This window comes from Neodiprion lecontei, chromosome 2 (genome assembly GCF_021901455.1).
Source record: "Neodiprion lecontei isolate iyNeoLeco1 chromosome 2, iyNeoLeco1.1, whole genome shotgun sequence".
Classification (NCBI taxonomy): Eukaryota; Metazoa; Arthropoda; class Insecta; order Hymenoptera; family Diprionidae; genus Neodiprion; species Neodiprion lecontei.
In genome coordinates, this window is record NC_060261.1 from 21,476,347 (window position 1) to 21,491,579 (window position 15,233).

A 15,233-nucleotide genomic window follows, 5' to 3' on the forward strand; every position below is an offset into this window, starting at 1 on the left:
TATCCCGATACGCAAGTTATCTGCTCAATTGGATAGAATTACATAACAACCATATAAGCGCATAGAAGATTATTCGTGCAGAATAAGAGCAATATCAGAAGAAATAAGCACAGCGATCATATCCAAGCACCCACCAGACTTAGCAACACTTCTTTTGAATGATCAGAAGAAGGATACCTCTAGATCGTTTATGAGAGGGCTTCGGCCAGAATTGGAGTGGAGAATCGCTACTTTCGGACCATTACCGACCTTCGAAACTGCCGTTACTATCGCCGAAGGTGAAGTAGCCGAGCTAATGAACCGTCAGATGCACTTCTCTGCACAATATTTTACCCCCGCTACACCCTTGTACCTGCCGTTACCCCCCCCCCCCCCCCCCATACTGCTCCTCCGTCTCAGGTGCCCGTCGCGGCCTCCTTTATCTCCCCCCTGATGTCATTGCCTGCACCTGGATACGCTCATTAACCAGCGCCTCGTACCGAACCCAGACCTTACGCCCAAGCGCTTGATCCGAACACCTGTTCTGCTGACGACGTTAATGCTCTGCCCAGCAGTTGTCAATATTGTAACCACCATGGTCACTCCATCACGAAATGTCACCGTCTGCAAAGTGAAAGATGTTGTACCAAATGTCGCGGAACGGGCCACTTCCACAATGAATGCAACATAAACCAAGAACTACACTGCAACAATTGTAATAACAGAGGCCACACAGTAGACCGATGTAGATCCTCTCCGCGTAATAATCAAGGCAATGCAGGCTCCAAAGAACATTTGAACAGGAACATCGCCCGCGGGGAGAACGCGCCCGCGAGCAATGCAAAAAACTAGCGTTCCGATCTTTGAGTCATATCCTCATAACAGCTTCAGCTGACCCTCCACTAATTCCGATTGACACCCCCGAGCTAATGAAAATATCTACATTTATTATTGACACCGGTGCAGACGTCAACTTGTTCAAAGAAAGTTCCGTCAGGCCCCTCGTACGACGAACAACCGACGAAAGTTCGACGCTGACTGGTATAACAGACAAAAAGACTCAAACTATCGCAAAATCTGGAATACGTTCTGATAATAAATCCCATACCTTTCACTCATTCCCTGACTTTTCTCCGATTCCGCACGACGGTATCTTAGGCCAACCCTTACTACGAACAGAGGAAGCAACTATTTCTTCTAACTCCAACTCGGTGATGCTTGGATCCTCATCGCCAATCCACTTTCATAAATTTGATGAACCCTCGTCCGCACCCGGAAAAACGCGCGTAATTACAATACAGGCCCGTACCGTGAAAGCCATTTCACTAATAGTTGCGAACCCAGACACTAAAGTAGGTTTTCTTGAACGCATCGATTTAGGCAACGATGTTCTATGTCGTGAAGCGTTGGTTGATAACCAGAACGGCATCGCTTACTCGTACGCGTTCAATTGTAACGAATCTGCCGTAGAGATAGGACTCCCAACAGTAACCCTAGACGACTTCGACGAGCCACTCAGTACAGTCATGCCCAACGTGACGCCCACTGCGCCGAGTAACCACCACAGCGATGCCCGCGCAAAAACCCTCGTTTTGCACCCAGGCCCTCTCCTCAGCAACTCATCAATTCTTTCTGCCGTCAGGCGTACATCGCGACCGACTAGTAATCCCCCCTTTACCCCTATCTAGTCCACTGACCTTGCGCAACTGCAATCCGATCCTCCTATCGCTGACGACAGTACACCCTGTCCCGTGGCCGCAACAGTGCTCTTGACTGACAGTAGGTCAGAAAGATTGGACGTCCTAACGAGCAGCTTACATCTTGATCATTTGAATGACACTGAAAAACAATCTATATTTAACCTCGTAACAGAATTTAACCATCTCTTTCATCTCCCAGGTGATCAATTAGGCCACACCAATTAATCTCATCACACTATCCCCACGACGGACAATACGCCCATTCATACCAAACAATACCGTTTTCCCAAGATTCACAAAGACAAAATCGAATCCCAAGTTGATAAACTACTGAAGCAAAATCTTATTCAACATTCCTTATCTCCGTATAATTCCCCGGTGTGGATCGTTCCCAAAAAACCGGATAGTGACGGCAATAAACGATGGTGTATGGTAATCGACTACGGAAAACTTAACGAAAAAACAGTCGGCGACGCATACTCCATGCCCGATATCACAGAAATCCTTGACAAGCTTGGCTCAGCTAAATACTTTTCCACATTCGACCTTGCTTCCGGGTTCCACCAAATTCCCATGCATCCGGATCACAGCACGAAAACCGCATTTTCGACACCGAGAGGCCATTATGAATTCTCTCGTATGCCCTTCGGACTAAAGAACGCCCCCGCCACCATTCAAAGGCTCATGGACCAAGTTCACCTCGGCCTACAAGGCAACGTGATCTTCGTTTATTTAGATGACAGTTGTTCACGCTCGAAACTTGCAAGAACATGGAATAAAATTGCGGATATTAATAGAGCGACTCACCGCAGCTGGTTTAACTCTACAGCCAGACAAGTGTGAATTCTTGCGCAAGGAAGTCGTTTACCTCGGACACCTCATGACCGAGTCGGGAGTAAAACCTGACCCTGGTAAATTAATAGCTGTGAAAGAGTATCCTGTCCCCAAAAATCCTAAAAATGTTAGACAATTCCTTGGCCTTTTAGGTTACTACCAAAGATTTGATCCAAATTTCGGAAAAATTGCTGAATGCGTTAACAATTTAACAAAGAAAAATACCCCTTTTATCTGGACGTCTAAACACCAATCCGCCTTTGGAACCTTACGCGATTGTTTATGCAAAGCACCAATTCTACAACACCCGGACTTCGGCAAACCATTTGCTCTAACTACAGACGCGTGAAAATTTGCGATAGGTGCAGTTCTCAGTCAAGATAAAGACGGTCCCGACCTGCCGGTAGCATACGCGTCCCGAGCCCTCAATCCCGCTGAATTAAACTACTCGGTACCTAATAAAGAATTTTTAGCCGCCCACTGGAGTATGAATCACTTCCGCCCCTACATCCATGGTCAGAAGTTTATTTTGATAACAGACCATGAGCCACTCGAATGGGTAAAAAGCGTCAAAAAACCTCATTCACGTTTATTACGGTGGAGCTTAGAACTGGCAGAGTACGACTTCGATACGGAATACAAGTCCGGAAAATCTAATATCAACGCTGATGCTCTGTACAGGGACGCACCGCCCGACACCGCTCAAATGCTTTCTATCGATACAAAACGCCCCCGTCCAACGACTGAAGCCCCTGGCGGTAGATCAAAAAAACGCAGTAAAAAGACTCATCAGTACCCCAGACGCCCTAGACAGACCACAGACGAGTCCACGAACCCAACTCCGCTAAAACACTTTAAAATCTCAAGACCCCGTGAGATGACATACTCCTCTGATTCCTCTGATTCCTCTGATGTCTCCGACGATGACTTCAGCGATAAAGATACCCTGTTGCTCCTCAAACCCCCCCGCTTTACCCCGGCGCCGATCCCAGTACATCGCCAACCTAAACGCCATCGAGAAACAAATTATTCAACAAACTCCGGGTCTCATAAACGACCATACCTGAGCTATTCTTCAGATTCTTCCTTCGGCTCGGATGACTCACAGACCCCATAAACTGAATTAGGAACTGATGACTTTGGTCCACCTACCGATTTACCGGGCCCTTTTTATAGCGATTTCCTCATAGAAAGCGAAACTTCCCCTCTTATGCGTAATAGACGTATTGAAGAAATAAAAGCTGACCCATCACAGCAAAAGGATAACTTGGCTCATTGCATATCCGCTGACTACCAAATGTCGAAAGGAATCGCTTCAGAACTGACAGAACGTAAATTCATAAACCGCGAACAACTTAGAGAATTCGACACGACTGTGATCGACGTTATTTCTGTGGTACATGGAAACCGGAAAATCTATAACCTAGTTACAAAGCCCAAATACAGTGACAAACCTTTGCCCCACGTTTTTTTCGACACCTTGGTTAACTTTAGGAAAACCTTGCATGAAGATGGCGTAACATCTTCCCCGATACCATTGATAGGTTGCGGACTCGACAAAATTGAATGGAGCGTGGTACGCAAAATGATCCATTATGTTTTCAAAAATTCGAAAGTAAGAATCACCGTTTGCCGCCTCGACTTTTCGCTTTCTGCTACCGCGCGCCCCTGCATTACACCCCCACTCGCTTATACTCACCCCCCTGACCCTGTCCCTTCCACATCTGGGTTACCTCCCCGCCGCTATCTGCGAAAGGAATCGGAACGTCTGACTAAACCTGCAGCACCTCGTCCGATTCCACCTTCACCCCCACCCACTGACGTCATCATGCCCCCCCCCCCCTGTCGGGCCTCCGCGTCCCGCTAGGAGATACCACCCCGCTACTTCCAGGCCGACGAACCCTCCCTTACACTCCTTTTCCCCGCCCACCGCTGATGACGACGACAGTTCCGACTTGCTCACGGACACTGAATACTATATGGTGCACTCAACAATGCGACTCCTATATGAAAATTACTGACCATAACCATGACAGTGCTTTCAACACTAACGACGATCAAAATAATGACCCTCACGGTTTCGCATATTTTATTGACAACTTGGACGACATACCAGTATCGGACAATGTCAAAGATATCAATGATCGACTTTTGATGCTCAAAACCAACTATGCGCACTTCATATTGACAGACTGCGCTTGGATTAAGGGTATACCAGCCCAACTTGCCAGCGAAAATATCGTTGACCCAAAAATAGTAATGAGGCCTCGTCTTCGAAAATTTGATATCATTGAATCTAAGCACAATAGTCGAAGAATTTTGAACCTAGTATTGAAAACAAAAAGCTCAGGTAAAAGCAACCTATACGATATCTTCTAGCTATTGTCCAAACTCAAAACGGCTTCAGCCGATTTAAACCTAAAGTCTCTTGCCCTCCTGATAACCGATGATAGTTTAGACGCTCTCGATCCCCGCGTTTTCCGAAATCTTCTCTCCCGTATTTTCACATACTCAAATTCAAATCATGCTTTGTCGAAACACGACTGTCATCATAGAAGAATGCTTACGAGAAGAAATAATCAGGTAATGCCACGAATCGTTAGTCGGCGGTCATCAAGGTGTCACTAAAATATATAACCGCATTAGACAGAAGTATTTTTGGCCCCGTATGAAAGAAGAAATCCAAGAATCCATGAGAACTTGCGAGAGTTGCCAAAGAAAAAAATTGGTCAGAGTAAAAACCAAATTGCCATTGATGATAACGGACACGCCTGTCGATGCATTCGACAAAGTGGTATCAGATATTGTTGGACCTCTACCCCTTACTAAATCGAACAACAAATAATGCTTGACGATACAATGCAATTCGTCAAAATCCTGGACGCCATCCCTTTACCTGATGCCACCGCCGAAATTATAGGCGCAGCATTCGCAAAATGATACGTTACACGTTACGGTGCTCCTCGAGCAATACTTACAGACCAAGGACAAAATTCCACGAGCACAGTCATCAATCAACTTTGTAAACTTTCCAAAATTAAGCAAATATGAACCACAGCTTATCGCCCACAGTCTAACGAATCGCTAGAACGCAGTCACCTTGTTCTGACTGAGCACATCAAACACTACACGGATGCTGATAAAGACTGGGACGATTACATCCGCTCTGCAATTTTTTGTTACAACACCGCGAAGCACGAAGGTACTAACTTCACCCTTCACCAACTAATTTTTGGCTTTGAAGCCAGACTCCCAACAGATGCGAACCCTGCCAGCGCGTATACTTGTTCCTACGATCCGTTCCTTCTAGACTTAACCGCTACCCTATCCAGCATACGAAAACACGCCGCGTCCAACCTACAACAAGCAAAGCATCGTTTCAAGACGTATTACGACCGTAATGTCAACAGCCAAAATTTCAAAGCAGGTCAAAGGTCTATTTACTAAATGAAACCCGATCCAAATTCGACGACCACTATGAAGGAGTGTATACGATTGAACGTGTAATTGACAATATTAACGCTGATATTTGGATTACCCCCCGAAGAACTGAAATCGTTGATTTCAATTAATTGAAATTGGCACACTCAACGGGCTAATTGACCTGGACCGACGCTTGAACGAATACGAACTTGACCTGTCCAGCTTCGTAGACGCTATCCCCTTCGGCCATAAAGGCATCGTCCACCCTAAAATTCTATTACCACAACAAATTATTTCCGGCCTCAAACATATCCCTCACCCGCGTCGTACAAAACCCCAAATTCCTACGCGCCATGCCATCCACAACCCGCACCTAGAAATAATACCATTTCCCGATGACCTCCCTCCGCGCTCTTCATCGCTGCTCCGGACCCAATCGGAAATTGAAATGACGAAACTAGGCATACCTCAGCCGCGTCAATTGCTCCCCAAGCAAATCCTTATCGATAGCTCCGAACCACTCGAAGTCTGGCGCTAAGCCCTCCGCTATAAGCAATCATATTCTTTCATTGCCTTATCCTGCCCGTAATAATCACCAGCCATAATATATTCATCAGCATGTTGCATAAGTTTCGTTTACAATATACACAATCTATATCATATATAGCACTACATTCATAAGATGTCATTTAGAGAAACTTTGTCCAAATGTATACTAACTCACTTAAACGCGCACTTACATCTGGGCGCTATATTTTAAGACTCTTCTTTGTAATATTCTGTAAGTGAGTCAGTACGATAAGATGTCATTCAGAAATTTTTTTCATTCATATGTATACTAACCCACTTAAACGCTCAATAATATCTAGGCGCTAGATTTTAAGACTTTTCTTTGTAATATTCTGTAAGTGAGTCAGTACGTTTCATGGCATTTCACTTCCTTCTGAACATCCTATTTCGTACCCTCACCGAATGTTCTTTCCCAAAGAGGGGCATGCTACTTCCTCCAGACTCCTCATTTCTTTCCCACACTCTTAGTTACCTTACGCTCTGTAGTCTACTCTTATCGTCCGCGAGTCAGCAGATTCTTCTGTAACTTGCGGCTGGCTTGCCTTCTACATCCCGCTTAAGGGCGTTGCCTATGCCTCGAAGAGCGCGCGCAAACAGAGACTCACGATTTTCCTTCTCATTTCCTCATTTTTCAAGATAATTAGGTTCTTAGGGGGTCATTTTGAAGGTAAAGGATAGATCTGTGTCGCCTTTTTTGCCGAATTGTCGATTTCGCTTTCAGATTTGCGTAAAACGTACTTGAAAGTACGTTATGTTTGAAGTGAAACACAGCGGACAGTGAATTTTTTTTCGCAATTCGGCGAAAAAGGCGACACAGATCTATTCTTTATCTTCAAAATGATTTCCTAAGAACCTAAGTATCTTCAAAAATGAGGAAATGAGAACGAAAATCACGAAGCATGAAACAGCAAATTTTTCGCGCAAAAGGCGGGCGGCTGCTAGCGCCAGGACTGCGTTGGCCGGCGACCATGCGAATTACAGGCGAGGAGAGTAGACTCAACACCCCCCACTACAATTCTTCTCCTTCGAATCCTCGTCGCTCGGCACGTGGATAGTGTTCCGCGCTTTTATTTTTGCTTGTGTTTTTCTACAGTGTTTTTTATTATTTCGAATCAGTATTTATTCCCGCGATGGCTAAGAAGAGAGGGAATGTGTCTTTGAAGAAGAAGAAACGACCCGGCATAAATATTTTGGCTAAATTTCAGGAAAAAAGGAGGTAAATCGAATTATTTATATGATTGATGGTGCACCCTCTCTGACTTCGAGATTCAATCACTTGAGTACGAACAATCGCAGGGCTTTAATTTAAGAAGGTACTTTCAAGAGCCGATAGTGCTGTTCATAATAGCAGTATACATTCATTCTCTAGTTTTTTCATACATACGAAAATATAAACTAAAATGCATTGTGACGTGTGGTACTAGCCCGGTTTGCATTAGTCGCTAAAATATGTCATCAATTTGTTACGTGTTCAGGTTAAATGATCGAAATCGATATTCGGCAATTAGCATGAGTGTTTACACTTTGTCGATCATAAGGAATATTCTTATCACTTATTGTGACTACCTAAGTATCCAAGGTAAAATTACAATGTACCTGACAGAATTTTCCATACAAAGTAAATACGGCGCATACGTATTAGGCCACTAAAATACGCGCGTTTTGTTTTTTGAAATAAACTTGACGTAATTCTGGGGTAATCATACATGCACACATTACTTACAAATCAGCCACCTACAAAACTGTCATCAAATCAGATACTACTGCCAAGTATAATTTATTTAGAAACTAATAATGATTTTGATATACTATAACTAATGATGACAAAAAAAAAAAAAAATTGAAATCAAAATTGAAATTCGAAAAAAAAAAAAAAATTTTGATAAAAAAAAAATTGGAGTACGTGGTACTTGGCGGGCCCATGTTTATATTGCCATTTCAACATTGATATAACTCGACTTGTATTTTCTTGTGCTTGTTTTAAAAAAGCCCGCCTTTTACCACTATCTCCGATTTTTTTTATTTCAATAAAAATTATTTTTTTTTTTCAATTTCAATTTTGATTTCAATTTTTTTTTTTTTTCGTCTTTATATTAGTTATAGTATATCAAAATCATCATTAGCTTCTAAATAAATTATACTTGGCAGCAGTATCTAATTTGTTGACAGTTTTGTAGGTGGCTGTTATGTGGGTGGCTGTCACATTAATATACTTGGCGAAAGGTTTTTGCACCAGAGGTGCTTTTTGGGAATATCAGTACTTTTTGTGGGATTTCGCTTGAACATTTAAAAATTTTGCTCGCTCGCTGCGCTCGCTCGATAGATTTTTGGGATACAGAATTAATATTTGAGACGACAATAATCGGTGGAAAAGCCAAGTTAGAGCTTTCTCATAATTACATGTATCAGGTCCAAGGTCTTCTACACATTACGAATAGGAAGTGGTGCTATTTTATAGTTTGGACGCCAAAGGGATTGATTTTTGATAAAATAAAACGTGACGATAAATTCTGGACCGAAAAAATGGAGAATAAATGAGCAGATTTCTCTTACTTTTGTTTGTAACCCGAGATCGTAGGTTCTAGACGCGCCCGACAACGCTCAATCCGCAAACCTCCTTAAATCATCGAAGCCCAGAAAAGGCCGCGCGTAAGAAACAGTAAATTCACGACCGACAGATGACAAAACACTGTAATATAAATATATGTACATATGTACATAAATATAATAGCTTTGTATATAGCTTACGTGCAATATTTCTGTGATTTATGTTTAGTTAGTTATATGTATTACTGTGCTAAAAATTTGCTAGTCATATCGTTATAATTATATATCTGATTATTCATTCCAGGAATACTTTCTGCAGTCGGACCAGACTGCGTGTATACCTATATATTATGTAAATATTCTATGGCCTATTTTTTCATTACTATCTGTGACCTGCACTCGTGACGTACTACTTTCCATAGTTTGCGCTTTCTATAGAATTTATTTAGCCATATAATGTATACAATGCTCGATGCTTTGTTATATCAATTTTCTTTATCAAGATTACTGTCATGTTTCACTTATACTGTTTCAATTTAATTTCTATAAGATCCTTCTCATACAGATTTCGTGATTATGTTTATTAAGTTTAAACGAGTTCAATTTTACTTTTACCATTTTATATTATTTTTCATCATTTTGTATTTGTTTGGTGCAAACCCGATCATGGTTGGGAGGTAGGGACGGGTTAGGCGGGTCTCTCTTCGATGGCGACCTCCACGTGGTGAGACCTGGGAGATTGATGATATTTTCGTTGTTATATCATGAATTTGCTCACAGCTATTCGTTGCATTTTTAATTTAAAATGACCTGTGACGACGTCTGGCCGGTATTCGTAAATAGTTACGTATTATTTTCGAGACTGTATTAGGAACAGCTCTCAGCCGATCAAGCTATGCTTTGAGCTGCCTCAAGACAGTCCTGCAAATCGAACCTGACTATGAATACCGGCTATTAGACTATTACCAGTCACGTGATCGCATTGCGTAGAAATACGGACGCCGGTGAATATAATTTTCGTTGAAATATGAAGAATGTATATCTATATCAACATACGTATAAGGAATTCTACGTCACGTCAATCAAAAAATGACCTCGTATTTTTTCAATCTATTTATACTTTTTTCACATGAAATAAAGGTAAAAAGAATCGACACGCATTTTGGTGTTCGTCCGAATTATGTTTGTTTTCGAAAGTTACAAGACAATCATTCAATTTTGATCCAAAAGGAGCTCGGATATATCCGGTTCTATTCGACGCAAAGACATCATTCACAGTGCATTCGGAAGGTGAACGAATAAGCTTTCATAAAAAAAATGCAATGTTGAACATTATTGAAAATCTCAATTTTTATAAACAATTCAAATGTTTGACGATTTTTACCTCATTAATGACAAGTTTTCGAATTATAAAAAAAATAGTTTCGGCTTCCTTATTATATTCTGTATTACTAGTAAATTTTTCAAGTGGAATCTGAAAGGAGTCTACTTTTTTTTTCTATTATTCATCAGGCGCTGCGTCGTGCCGAGCGCGATACACTGGGCTGTTTAAAAGTATTTGAAACCGAATGCCCGTGAGGGGTGGAAGAGGATAGCCGCGTCACCCGCCCCACTCCGGCGACAGCTCGGCTGCTCCGTCTCACTTGTTTCTTGACCCTCTCTCTCGCCACGGTTAACGCGGGAAGCGGAGTAGCCCGCGCTTTCTAGCTAGGCAACGCCCTTAATGTAATTGTAATGAAAATCGTAGATATATGTTTTAGCCAGATCCATGATGGAGAAACCTGCGTACGATGGTTTATTCAACTTGACTTTCGTCTTACTCATTTCAACGATAATTATATCTTTTTCGAAAACGGTGCAGCTGTGAAAATTGGGTTTGGCTATGGTAGCTCTAGCACCGTATCTTCCATCCCATTTCGTGATCAGCCTAACATCTCTGTACTTTCGCACGTTTTCCATAGTTTTGCCAAAAACTGCGTTGTTCATTAGCTTGTAAAAGTTTTTCTCAAATTCGTTGTCAGATTTTTTCCGCAAATCGGTATTCAAATCTATATATTTTTTGAGCCACCGGGTTTGCCTGAATTTGAGAACTCTATGAATTTTGAGTAATTTCAAGCCTAATTGTAAGCATTGTTTCAAAACGCGGTAGTGAACAACGTAGTTTTTCTTCGAAAATAGCGTGGGCGTCAATTTCGGTTGCTTACTATTCGAGATCGGAGGTATGTAGTGCTCCGGACACAGTGGTAAATCCTTATGAATTTCATGCAGTTCCTCAGGATATTCCAAATCAACCTCCAGTATGTAACCAAACTCCGCGTCGTCCGAGATGGTTAGAACGTCGCATTGTCCGAAGTCTGATAACCATTCGAAGGAACTGTATGGCAGAGCAAAGCTCATAGCAGCACCGTACAAATTATTAACGTCAAAGTACATGAGATAAGATTCTTCGACCTCAGGATCGAATTCCTCTTCCATATATCTATTGTTGGCCTTTGCGTATCTATTCGAACACTGTGATACACCACCACGAATACCCTTTTCGATAAACATAACCATGTCTATGTCGGTGAGAAGCTCGAGTTCGATGCCTGTACATTTTAACATTGCATCAAACGACAGACCGGGCGCTGTGTAGTAATGTAACGGGTCCAGTTTATACGTCGTCCAACAGCTCTGTCGAAAATTTTGAAAAACGTCGGCCAGTAAAAACACGTCCGTCTGTAAATACAAGTCCGAATACTCTCCCAAAGTTTGAACGTTAAAAGTTTGCCAAACTTTACATGCATGTGCATAGTCGTCGTCTGATATATCCCGATCATTTAATTTTGAGTAAAATTGTTGTTTGGATGGTAACCGTCTGTCCTCGAGCTTCTCCCAACTGTCTATGTATTCGTACGGGAACACTCCTTTTCTGGTCAATATCTGAAATTTATCTGAGCTATGATAAAATTTTCGTGTGATTGATTTCTGATCATCACCGAGATACGTTGCTAATTTCTTAAGACTACTGGGCATGAAGCGGTACGAATCTACGAATCTAAACTTTATATCTGTCCCCTCGACATATTTTGTAAATGAAATGTACTTTTCTTTGTTTACGGGTAGAAGCTCAATTCTGCCCTCGAACGATGTGGCCGGTGCTTTGATCAGAAAATGTGAATCGTAATCGATCCAATTGGCTTCGCGTTCATCGTCATCTGGTTCGATGTCCGAAAAGATCGCGATCACCTCATTTCCCCCATTTTTGAAAATGCAGGATTAATGTTATGTCCTGAACATATACCCTGTGCTGTCTGCGCGGTTGCGCACGAGCTCTCCGGACACATTCAACGGGTCGCCGAAGATCTTGGAGCGAAAACTCCGAAGTCGCGTCGCTGAATCCTATAATTATTTCTTCGCCGGTAAACTGGTTATTACGTATCATGATGATTTTAGCGCTTTCGTCTCACAAGAATTATAGAAGGGTAATTTCACATGGAAAAGTTGACGCGAGGGATTTTATTAAAAGTGAGAATCGTAACCGGACAAATTGTGGAAAACTATTGGAATTGTGTGCGTCTCTCTGAAATTCAAATTACACCGATTATGAGCAGGAGCACGATATTTACCCGTGAAGTTACAGTGGTCGTGGCACTTTTTCTCCTCAGGGGTAAACGGCTTTTCGCAAATGTGGCAATTCTTTGCGCGCATATGACAATCGTGGTTGCACTTGGGTAAGGTAAGAATTTGGGAGAGTGATAGTCAAAGCAAACTATTAGCGCGAGTGAAAGTTTACGGATTGTCGTCAACATTCCCCGACCTATCTAATTGTAGTGAACATTCTCGGCCTATCTAATTGCGATGTCACCATCCGGTCGATTAACGCAAAAGAATGTATTCGAAGTACGTGGAAAATATTATTTTTCGCCTGGGGCAAACTATTGGCGCGAAAGTTTACGGGTAACGGCGAAAAATCAAAACGGCTATTCGTCCGACCAAGAAATAAATCACATGAACAATGCTGTAACTTTAAAAATCTTGAAACGAAAATTCAGCGTGCTGCAAGAACAAATCAACAACCTCGATCAAATGATCAAAGCTTTGGAGATCACCACGGAGAAAGCCTTGGATACCTTCTACACAGACTTTAAAACAGACAGAGACTTGTCGACTCAAAACGCGGAAATCATTTCCAAATTGGACACCAGACTAATAGCGTTGGAATATGAACGAGAAAAAGCAAGCACTGGTGACGGAACTGCATAAACCTGCACGCCGGAATTACCCACGTCGACGTGTAGACGTGCGCGGCATCGACGAGACCTGGCAGGCGGATCTTGTTGATATGACGTCGTACGCTGGACAAAACAAAGGTTACAAGTACATGCTCACAGTCATTGATATCTTTTCAAAGTATGCGTGGGCTGTACCGATAAAGAGCAAGTCTGGAGATGATGTTACGAAGGCAATGGAATCTGTGCTTGTCGAAGGACGGGTGCCGAAAAATTTACACGTCGACAGAGGAACGGAATTTTACAACTCGAAATTCGAATCGCTTATGACACGCTATGGAATCAAACTTTACTCCACGTACAGTAATTTGAAGGCTTCGATCTGTGAACGTTTCAATCGCACGCTGAAAGGTAAAATGTGGACACGGTTCAGCATGCAAGGAAGCTTCAAGTGGCTCGATATCTTATCTGATTTGGTTTCGGCTTACAACAACACCAAACACCGAACCATAAGATTGAAACCGTCGGATGTCACCGTTGCAAACGAGAGGCTGTTATTACGTCAGGCGTACGGAGGGCTTCGAGCGATACCTACCATATCGGCAAAATTCAAATCTGGCGACAAAGTTCGAATCAGCAAATTCAAAAATGTCTTCGAGAAAGGTTACACTCCCAATTGGACGACTGAAATATTCACGATAAGTCGAGTGGAAAATACTCATCCTGTGACGTACAAGCTCAAAGACTACCGAGATCAACCCATCGCTGGCGGTTTCTACGAACAAGAGCTCCTCAAGGTTAAGCATCCGGATATCTATCTGGTGGAGAAGGTGCTCAGGAAGCGTGGAAGAAAAATATACGTTAAATGGTTAGGTTTTGACAGTACACACAACAGTTGGATAAACGAATCGGACATGTAACTTTTGAATAAATGAATTTTTTTGTAAAAACGTGTGTGTCTCTTTATTTTATACCCGACACATGACAAGTATGCATCTTTGTTTTTTAGACAATCAACAGACATATGCATCGTTGTACAAATTTTTTTATACTTCGGAGCGTTCTTATTAACCATCCTACATAATAATATTTTATACATCATGGTACAGTTGAAAAAATTAAGCTCTACATAATAATACATCATGGTACAGTTATAAATTAAGTCCTACACAGATTACGGTAATTTATAAAGCTACGGTGCAGGCTTGTAACCCCACGAAAGCGTATCGGTTGTGTTTTGAAACACGATCCGCTTGTCGTCATTCCAGCTCAGTGCTACTTTCTGCTGTTCTACGGTATATACCTCATGCTTTCGACTCATGATCAAATGCTGATTTGAGGATAGATTTTCACGTTTCAACGCACAGTCCAAATAATCGTTGAAGGTTATTTTTCTTAACGCTGATCCTCTAACACCTTTGGCACGTTTGTTGCCTTTTTCATCTCCCAAGACTCGGAATGCGTACAATTTAGCTCGTAACCCTACAAATTCCGACATGATTTTCCCGTTATTCTCGTCTTTCATCAAGCCGAGAACTTTTTTGTTTGCTCGAGGTATTCCGTAAACGTTGTCAAGAGGATAATCCGACGTGTCGAATTTGTGCAAGTCCTCCTTCATGTGTTCGTATATGTCGGGGACGGTAAAATTGTAAATCAAACTGTCGGTATCCGTGTACATTAATTTTGCTCGGTTGCCAAATTTCTGCTTAATGTAACTGTAATGAAAATCATAGATGTATGTTTTAGATAGATCCAGGATGGAGAAACCTGCATACAATGGTTTATTCAATTTGACTTTCGTCTTATTCATTTCGACGATAACCATCTCTTTGTCGAAAACGGTGCAGCTGTGAAAATTAGGCTTGGCTATGGTAGCTCTCGCACCGTACCGTCCATCCCATTCGGTGATCAGCCTGACATCTCTGTACTTTCGCACGTTTTCCATAGTTTTGCCAAAAACTGCGTTGTT

At 42.1% G+C, this 15,233-nt stretch overlaps 1 protein-coding gene across 1 annotated transcript; it reads left to right on the top strand.

The window, feature by feature from the left end:
• The first annotated feature begins 2,162 nt into the window (after window positions 1-2,162).
• On the top strand, window positions 2,163-5,960 carry LOC124292988. The gene is made up of 5 exons (XM_046731881.1): window positions 2,163-2,391; window positions 2,477-2,665; window positions 2,876-3,385; window positions 3,641-4,128; window positions 5,586-5,960. Exons 1-5 carry the CDS (start codon window positions 2,163-2,165, stop codon window positions 5,958-5,960), a joined length of 1,791 nt encoding a protein of 596 aa, XP_046587837.1.
• The last annotated feature ends 9,273 nt before the right edge of the window (window positions 5,961-15,233 follow it).

Coding starts and splice junctions, on each gene's coding strand:
- LOC124292988 (XM_046731881.1), top strand. CDS start 2,163: ATGCCCGATATCACAGAAATCCTTGACAAGCTTGGCTCAGCTAAATAC. Junction 3,386..3,640: donor CTTTAAAATCTCAAGACCCC/GTGAGATGACAT, acceptor AAACTGAATTAG/GAACTGATGACTTTGGTCCA. Junction 4,129..5,585: donor ATGTTTTCAAAAATTCGAAA/GTAAGAATCACC, acceptor TATCGCCCACAG/TCTAACGAATCGCTAGAACG.